General features: G+C 37.6%; 1 protein-coding gene across 1 annotated transcript in view; it reads left to right on the forward strand.

Annotated features, from left to right (window-relative positions):
* The window catches only part of lamc3 (laminin, gamma 3), a 224770-nt gene extending 215250 nt beyond the window's left edge, over nucleotides 1-9520 (forward strand). Inside the window, exons 24-28 of the mRNA XM_047372964.1 lie at nucleotides 328-430; nucleotides 758-960; nucleotides 2242-2382; nucleotides 3698-3797; nucleotides 6868-9520. Coding sequence (XP_047228920.1) covers nucleotides 328-430; nucleotides 758-960; nucleotides 2242-2382; nucleotides 3698-3797; nucleotides 6868-7130 — 810 coding nt within the window. The 3' untranslated portion in view covers nucleotides 7131-9520. The remainder of the gene's footprint in view (nucleotides 1-327; nucleotides 431-757; nucleotides 961-2241; nucleotides 2383-3697; nucleotides 3798-6867) is intronic.
* The last annotated feature ends 317 nt before the right edge of the window (nucleotides 9521-9837 follow it).

A 9837-nucleotide genomic window follows, 5' to 3' on the forward strand; every position in this document is an offset into this window, starting at 1 on the left:
TGCTGTCCATTATAGTTTAATATTAATAAGCAGTATTTAGTTTTGCTACTGAACAACTGCCATCTTGGTAGTTAATAATATACTGTAAATACTTGGATCTCGTTTACTCTTGCTGTCATGTTAGTATTGCCGTATAAAGCATGATACCACACTCAGCCACTGAAATATGTATTGACACAGAGCTGAGTGTAAAAACACTCAGCTGTCTTTCAAACTAATAAAAAGGTTGTGCAGGTTTATCCACATTGCTCATAGAGAGGTTTTGTGTCATGTTTAGATTTCGGTTCACAAATGTTTTTTTTTCTTTTCTATCCACTCTTTCTGCAGCTGCAGGGGGGTGTTCAGGAGGCAAATGTTGTGGCTTTGACATCTGTGGTGATGGGGAAAGAAGTGGAATCAGAAGCTATTTCTTTGCATAGAAAAGTAGAAAGTAAGACCCTTTTTTACCTTTTATTAAATGTTAAAGAATCATTCATCTTAAATTAAAGTATCAAATACAAAGAAAACAGAAGGATTGATTGTCAGATTCTCATATTTTTGAGGAAAATATAATCATATAATCATATCAAGTCAAATTTCTGAACAAAATATTGAGTATGGATCAAGTTAACCTTAGAGGATTTTCTCTGCTTAGACAGTCTGGATAAGACATTGAAAAAAAAACAACATGCAGAAACAATCAGTCCTCAACCAGGAGACAATGACTCGTTTAGAACAACTTGCCTCCCTTTAAAAAAATGTCACATCTTGCATTTAGATATGGTGGGAGAGTGGCCCCACAAGAAGGCTCAGACCAAGGCTGCACTGAAGAAGCAAAGACCTTTGGAAGAAAAGGTCCTGTCTGAAGTCAGGAAGAAGGTCAAACAAATTGAGAAGATGCTAGAACCTGCAAAGGAAAATGCCACCCTAACGAGGAACACCACACTGGATGCAGAACGAATGGCACATGATGTGGCTAAGGTACATGCTTGATTTATTAGTTTACAGATGACTGTTTTGGACATGACTGAAATATTTTAGCTGCTTTAAGCCAATCTTATTTTTTTAAGCAAAAGTGGAATTTGGTTGACATTTAGTATGGTAGAGGGTAATTTCCTTTTTTTCTTGACAGTCTTGTTCACCCAACATTTTGTTGTACATCAGGGCTAGTAAGTAAATTAAAGAAGTTGTAAGAACATTAACTGCTGCCATGCTAGCATCAGATTTCTTGCAATGCTTTAAATGTTAAGTTAGAGAAAGAATTAGGTCTAAATACAGACCAAAAGAAGTTCACTTCCCTGATAACCAAAACCTTGCATAATGTACAAATGTCAAAAGCTCAATTCTTTATAGACATTACTGCGTCAGAAAGAGATATTGGTAGGAAGATTTAGTAAAATCATTGTCAGGTTTTTTAATAATCAGAAACTTGCAAATGAATTAGAACTTAAAGTAAGTAATGATCTAGTTAAAAGTCTTACAATGTTGGCAGCTACATTTAAGACTTTCATTAGATCTAAACATGAAATCACTTAATTTTTTATCCCAAAGGATTTGGTTTTTTTTAGGTCTATTGATGCCACACATCTTAAGACTGGAGGAAATAGTATAACATTAAGTGGCAAAATATATAGGCATGTTGAAAAGCTCTAAAACTAGAGATTTATGTTCCAGATATCAGTTGCTTGAAATTAAATAAAGATGCCTTAGATTGCAACAATTGCCTATTCATCAAGAAGTCGTGCGCTCTTCTTGGAAAGTGTTAAAAGTTACTTCTATTTTCATAATAGGTGACAAAACCGATATGGGGAACTGTTGACCAATCAGATTACTTCCTATAACAGAGCAGGGAGTGGAGAAATGGGTTACAATGTTTTTATATAAAGATTTAAACAGTAGCCATACTTCTTTGCATTTATGGTGTTTCATTTTCCCCCTCAACACCATAGCAGCAAACTGTATCCTAATGGAAAACTAAGGTCTTTGCTTAATGAGTCAGAGCTGACTTTGTAGATCTCAGGAAGGCATTTGACATTGTTTGTCATATTGTTCTCTCTTTAAAATTGAAACCTTTTAAATTTTCTGAATAGGTGATGCTTTGTGTGAGATTTGGAATAGCCCAGCTTTTCCAGCGAAGGATTATTCATATTGCTGCCAACATTTGTTTGTGTCCCATAAATATTGTGAATTTTTTCCAAGAGACAAAGGTCCTTTCATAAAATTTTCCCCTTTTTCTTTACATGTTATGTATCTTGTCTGCAGGGATCCAAAGCCATTCTGACTCAGGCCAAGCATACCAGGACTGCAGCTTCTAACCTTAATTCACATATAGGCTTTGCTTTAAAGCAGCTGTCAGAGCAAGAATTACTAACAGAGAATGCAAACGCCATGATCCCAACAGAGGTATGTTTAAGGTCACATGCAGAAATGTCTTTCAATGTCTGTCCATTTTTGTTTATAACAAGATGGCTATAAAGAGAGCAAGCAAGCATAGGTAGTAAATCTGACAATATCTAAGCAACCACAGCTGCATTAAAACCACTGAAAGGAACTTCTGCCAATTTATCTGCCAATAAATATGCTCTGGCACCAAAACATTTGAACCACCAATTTAAGGTGCAGCAGATTCAGCCATTAGGAGAATATTTCCCACATATCTAAAAAACTCTCAGATTGCAATTTTTCTAAATTAAAGGGTAACATAGGACCTAAAGAAACTTGGTGGTACGGTCATGCTGTGGGGATGATTATCTTCAGCAGGGTCAATGTAGCAGATCAGAGCTGATGGGTAGATAGTGTTAAATACAGGGCAATCCTGTAAGAAAATCTGTTTCAGGCTTCAAAAATCTTGAGACTGGGGTTGCTGTTCACCTTTCTGGTAGGACAACAGCCCTAATTATACAGGATGAACTACAATAAAATGGTTCTGATTAAACCTCATTCCTCTGTTAGAATGGCCCAGTCAAAGTCCAGGCCAGTTGAGAAACTGTGACAATACTTGAACATTGTAGTTCTCAGACACACAATATCTAATCTTACTGATCGAGCACTCTTTTGAAAAGAATTTGTAAAATGCTAAATATGCAACACGACTAGGCATATTCCAAAACACTTGTGGTTATAGTTGCTGCAAAAGGTGGTTCTGCAAAGTATTAACTCAGGGGGTTAAATTTCATATTAGATTTCATATTTTTATTTACAATGACATTTTAAAACCATGGATGCAGTTGTTTCAGTTTTCAATTTGTATTTACATAGCACTTCATATTCACAACAAGGGCAACACAAAGTGCCTTATTTAAGATAAAAACAGGAGGTACTGAAAAACAAACCAACAAAAACAAAAGAAATGCTTAATATTGGGTTTGTGGGAACACACTTATTGTCTCAGCTTGTCAGTTTAACATACTGTTACATCCCTAGTAATTCTTTTTTTTTTTACAAAACTCGAAATATGTTGTACTTGAGAATGAACAGCGGCAGAGATGTTATATGAGACAATATCAAGATGGGTTTTAAAGTTGCTTTAAAATACTTGTATTGCTTTCTGGATTTTGTAGCATTTTTATTTCAACAATTTTTAATTGGTGAGCATTTTAGCAGGAATCGCAGTGAAAGTTTCTGCATTTTAGGACATCTAGCCCTCAAGAGCTATACATAAAGATCTGCTCTTTCAGCATAAAAGACTGTCTAACCATTTTTGTTTTCTTATGTCTAGCCTGAAGTGTCCCTTGCCAGCATAAAACATGACATGGAAGCAGCTAAACTCCAGTTAGCAACATACTCTGTTACTCTAAGTGAACTAATCAGCAAAATAGGTAAGTCTCTCACCTCAGGAGTGTCACTGTAGCTAACTTTGGTCTTATGTGTACATCTATAAATCAGATAACTAAAGAGTTCTGAGCTTTTTAAGTGCTCTTTTAACATTAAAATATTCCCCGGATTCTTACTCAGACAGTGAGAGAGAAACATGTGCTGCTTATAAGGAAAACTGTATTTACTGATGTGAGTTAGAATAATTGTACTTCAGCTCATACATAAGCATTTCAGATCAAGCAAATTTCTGCTAGCCAGCAAAATTCATGTTTCTGTCCCATGGCCTGTAGCAAGGTAGCATCAGAACATCATGTTACCACTATGTTTTACTTTAGGTAGGATGTTTTTCTCAAATGTTCTATTAGTTTTACAGTAGATGTAACAGGATGAACACTTTCCAAAATGTTCCATTTTGTCTTGTCAGTCCAAAGAATATTCTCCCCAAATATGTTGGGGATTATTAAGAAGTGTTTGGCTAATTATTTTTGGTCACCAGTGCTTTTTATCTTAGAACTATATGTAATCTTTTGCCCAGTCACTTTGTTACTGTTAAATCAAAACACGTGGAAATTACCTAAGGCAAGTGAACCCTACAGTGCAAGGGTTGTTTTAGGTTGTTTAATGACCTCCTGGATGAGTCGTCAGTGCACTCTTGTGCACTGTCAGTGCAGAACTCCTGAAAAGTCTTAATAGGTCGCTCTCACTGCAGCTTACCCACATTATATTTCTTCCACGCAAGAAAAACGTTCTGCAAAGAATATGCAAAAAGAACGAACTGCAAGACCTCCCAGACTAGGGCTGCAAGAACAGAAAGATGTAATTTAGTTCTTTACCAGATTACCAGATTGACAGATGTCAATGACTTTGTTTTTTCATGTGTTCTGAATTTCTTTTGATAAGGGCTTGAGCTACTACTTTTTGAGATCCTTTAGACTACTTCATCTGGTCAGACAGGTTCTGTTTGAGTGATTTCTTGATTCTACAGGTCCACCTGTAATCAGGCCTGATGATAAAAGATAGGTGGTAAATAATCAAGACCTTTTTTGGTTTAGTTAAATTAACAAATGAAAGCATCATTTGATAACTGCTTTTGTATTTCATTTTGATTATCTTTTTCTTAAATTGAAATTTCTTTAATAATCTAAAACATTGAATTGTATCGAAAAACCTAAAACAGAAGAAATATGTAAGGGGCAAATACTTTGTCACAGAATTGTATATGCCATAACATCCTAATTGCAGGAATCACCAGACAGCCCAGGATTTGGCTCTTTATCATTAGCATGTTGACATGCCTGAGAAGATAATGACCAAATCACTGTACAGGTCCTTCTCAAAATATTAGCATATTGTGATAAAGTTCATTATTTCCCATAATGTCATGATGAAAATTTAACATTCATATATTTTAGATTCATTGCACACTAACTGAAATATTTCAGGTCTTTTATTGTCTTAATACGGATGATTTTGGCATACAGCTCATGAAAACCCAAAATTACTATCTCACAAAATTAGCATATTTCATCCGACCAATAAAAGAAAAGTGTTTTTAATACAAAAAACGTCAACCTTCAAATAATCATGTACAGTTATGCACTCAATACTTGGTCGGGAATCCTTTGGCAGAAATGACTGCTTCAATGCGGCATGGCATGGAGGCAATCAGCCTGTGGCACTGCTGAGGTCTTATGGAGGACCAGGATGCTTCGATAGCGGCCTTTAGCTCATCCAGAGTGTTGGGTCTTGAGTCTCTCAACGTTCTCTTCACAATATCCCACAGATTCTCTATGGGGTTCAGGTCAGGAGAGTTGGCAGGCCAATTGAGCACAGTGATACCATGGTCAGTAAACCATTTACCAGTGGTTTTGGCACTGTGAGCAGGTGCCAGGTCGTGCTGAAAAATTAAATCTTCATCTCCATAAAGCTTTTCAGCAGATGGAAGCATGAAGTGCTCCAAAATCTCCTGATAGCTAGCTGCATTGACCCTGCCCTTGATAAAACACAGTGGACCAACACCAGCAGCTGACACGGCACCCCAGACCATCACTGACTGTGGGTACTTGACACTGGACCTCTGGCATTTCCTTTTCCCCAGTCTTCCTCCAAACTCTGGCACCTTGATTTCCGAATGACATGCAGAATTTGCTTACATCCGAAAAAAGTACTTTGGACCACAGAGCAACAGTCCAGTGCTGCTTCTCTGTAGCCCAGGTCAGGCGCTTCTGCCGCTGTTTCTGGTTCAAAAGTGGCTTGACCTGGGGAATGCGGCACCTGTAGCCCATTTCCTGCACACGCCTGTGCACGGTGGCTCTGGATGTTTCTACTCCAGACTCAGTCCACTGCTTCCGCAGGTCCCCCAAGGTCTGGAATCGGCCCTTTTCCACAATCTTCCTCAGGGTCCGGTCACCTCTTCTCGTTGTGCAGCGTTTTCTGCCACACTTTTTCCTTCCCACAGACTTCCCACTGAGGTGCCTTGATACAGCACTCTGGGAACAGCCTATTCGTTCAGAAATTTCTTTCTGTGTCGTACCCTCTTGCTTGAGGGTGTCAATAGTGGCCTTCTGGACAGCAGTCAGGTCGGCAGTCTTACCCATGATTGGGGTTTTGAGTGATGAACCAGGCTGGGAGTTTTAAAGGCCTCAGGAATCTTTTGCAGGTGTTTAGAGTTAACTCGTCGATTCAGATGATTAGGTTCATAGCTCGTTTAGAGACCCTTTTAATGATATGCTAATTTTGTGAGGTAGGAATTTTGGGTTTTCATGAGCTGTATGCCAAAATCATCCGTATTAAGACAATAAAAGACCTGAAATATTTCAGTTAGTGTGCAATGAATCTAAAATATATGAATGTTAAATTTCCATCATGACATTATGGAAAATAATGAACTTTATCACAATATGCTAATATTTTGAGAAGGACCTGTAATTAGGTCATCATGTAGACTGACACACTGTTTGAATCTGTAATGCAGGGAATCCATTAATGAACAAAAAAATAAATAATGTTTTACCAATCCAACTGTGATTTCTCTGTTCTCCATCTGTTCCTTGTCCTGGGTGTTTTGACCAGATGGGAACATTCCACTGGAACGATTTGATCGGATCCTAAATGAGACAGAGCGCCGTCTCAGCATGCTGCGTGGGAGTGTGGAGAGCCCGGCACTAGGCTCCAAGATCCAGAAGCTGCATTCTGCTGCTAAAGAACAGCAGAGCCGCCTGTCCCTCATCGAGCAGGACATCCAGGAGATAAGGGAGGAGAGAGACAGTCTCAGGGACATTGCCTCGAACCTGCCTCAGTCGTGCCCCCAGGCCTTGGCAGAAGGTAAAGCCTAGAAATGGGAGATGATGAGGATCGCAACATCAATAAAGCACCCAAACATCAGAAAAAGTCTGGGAGGATGTTTTAATAAAAAGAGGTGTGGTCATTTTTTTTTCAGCTTCTAAAATGCACTGATGTCTTCTCACATTTTTCCCTCTTTTGCCCTAAGCTGCAATTCATTTTCCCATCACTGAACAAAGACACACACATTTTAGCCAAATGCCTCCGAGCTCTCCTCTGTCTCCAGTGATTCATACCTGATACTCCACCTTCGTCTTGATGTTTTTCTTTCTCACTCTCCCCATTTCAGTTTTCCAATCTCTTTTTATTTTTTTCACCAACATTTTCCGATTTTCAATTTCCCTGTGAATGATATTAACCAGTCACTGTGAGCTGCCAAAAAGCCCCCACAAGTTTTGGGAGACTGCTGACTTTCCTTTGTGAGGGTAAAAAGGTGTGTCTGAGGGCTCCTTCAGACTGACACATTCATTTACACTTCAGCTCTTCTTTCATCAGCGCACCTTAATTAACAATTAGTCATCTTGGCCTCAGCGGGACTCAGGTCAGGCTTCAGCAACACGAAGCCGGGGTTTTTTAGATTCCCACAGTGCCTACCTGCCTGCTTTTGTTTTCCTCCTTTACTGAGTCACTATCAACTTGTCAAGTTTCCTTGTGCCTTGGGGGTCACGGCTTGTGAGTATGGCTGGCTCCTTGTGATCAAATTGTTTGAACATCTCTTTAAAAGTTTCCTTAACTGACATTGGTAATGAACAGCCATGGGCCGGTATCACGGTACCTTCTAAAAATAAAAACCAAATTGTATACCATGGTCAAATTGTAAAAACTGAATTTTAAGGAATTTCAGGTGAGTAGAGTAGCCAAACGTTATACTCGAGACAGAGTACCATCAATTGAAAATAATACAGTACTCGAGCAGTAGTAAAGTGTAGTCATCAAAACAATGCTTAATAAGAATAAAAAGCTATTCTATTAAAACACTACCTAAGCACTGAGTAAGTGTCTGATTTAGTTGAAATAATGTAATCTAACAAAAAAACATGTTAACTTTGTAAATTCTGGTATTTTCAAATAACCCAAAGGAGAGTAAAAAGTAGAATCTTTACAAATAAATCAAGTCACTGGATGCACATTTTCACCACAAAGGTTTTGAAACCAACATCTGCAGTAAAAACATGTCTATAAACTATGAAACATAGTGTATACTATACATTTACGTGCACTTCAAATGCCACAGTAGGCGCAGCAGCTTTGTGTCTACGTACACAAAGTCTGACTTCACTGTATTCTGTGGGTGTGTGTCTATATCTGGTGGATGTTTGATTAAAAAATGCTTCTTCCTCAATCAGTAAAGTGACAAAACTTTTACTCTTACTAAGAGTAATGTTAATTTGAAATATTTATTAAGTAAAACATGTGCTGCAGTAAATCTACTCTTAGAAGCACATTCTGCCACTGAGTACATTTAATTCATTATTACCAACCTCTGGTTTTATTTGAACAAAAACCTGGGAATGTCTCTTTAGTTTAGCACCCAGAGAAAGCTATGAAGAGTATATCAACCATAGCATCATAAGCAGCTTACCTCTAGCCAGTGGTGATATTCTCGCAGTGCTTATAAATTGTTTGCAAGTTGTGCTTCATCCGGTTGAGGCATTAATAACATTTTAACAATATCCCACTCCACAAAAACTCAGCAAATACAACAATGTAATGGTTTACAAAGTTATTGGTGTTATCTGTAAGAACTGATATTTTGATTGTGATACATTGAGCAAATCCCATGACTGTCTGCGTTTTTCTTGAGCGACACTATTTCCGAACAACTGAATTTGTCTTTCATTTAAGAAAGGAGAAAATGCAGGAGTTTTCATTTGGTAAGTTGACCAGGTGTGTGCAGCAACAGTGTGGGGGAGGGGTGCCAACATGCCATACTAAGCTTTATACAAAACAGGAAAAACTCTGTTCCCGTAAGCACTTTTCTGGCGTCTGATTGAAAAGCACCATAAACAGCTGAAATTCTGTTTTTGGCCTTGTAAAATCTTGGTCTGCCTTGATACCTCAACCAGCCCATGTCTGTTCATAAATTAATGGTCACCAGGAGTCACCTTGTACTTTATTTATGAAGGATTAATGTGATATGATCTCAGTAGCATACAAAGCCGCTTAATAATCAGAAATATATTATTAGTATTTTAGCCAATAGAGGAAAAATACACTATAAAACATACTTGAAATGGTACATCTTTAAGTATCTATTGTTAATTAACCAAAACGTAAACTGTGTGACATCATGAGATGGGATGATTTTACTTTGCTGAAGAAATGTGTAAAACCACAAATGCAACATATCACTGAGCGTAATAAATATTGTCTGGAAAACTTTGTTGCTATTTGTGTGTGTTGTTTTTGGTGTGTTTTAATTCAGTTACATCTTCACTGAAAGACTAACTTTAGGCTTTAACTAATAATGTTAATGGAACAATTTCAATAACATTTTATTTGGGTTGGTTAATATTATATTAAATGTTAAAACAGCTAAAAGACAGAAAGAACTAAAAGAACCATAACTTCCTTATTGTCTATTTTAAATTGTACTTAATGAAATTAGATGAATATTTCTCATCTGGTGTGTCCTCCAGTGTTAAAAAGAAGGCTATTTTCCTGACAACTGCCGATGATATGGGCTCTTTATTATCAGTA

This window comes from Girardinichthys multiradiatus, chromosome 8 (genome assembly GCF_021462225.1).
Source record: "Girardinichthys multiradiatus isolate DD_20200921_A chromosome 8, DD_fGirMul_XY1, whole genome shotgun sequence".
NCBI classification, from domain to species: Eukaryota; Metazoa; Chordata; class Actinopteri; order Cyprinodontiformes; family Goodeidae; genus Girardinichthys; species Girardinichthys multiradiatus.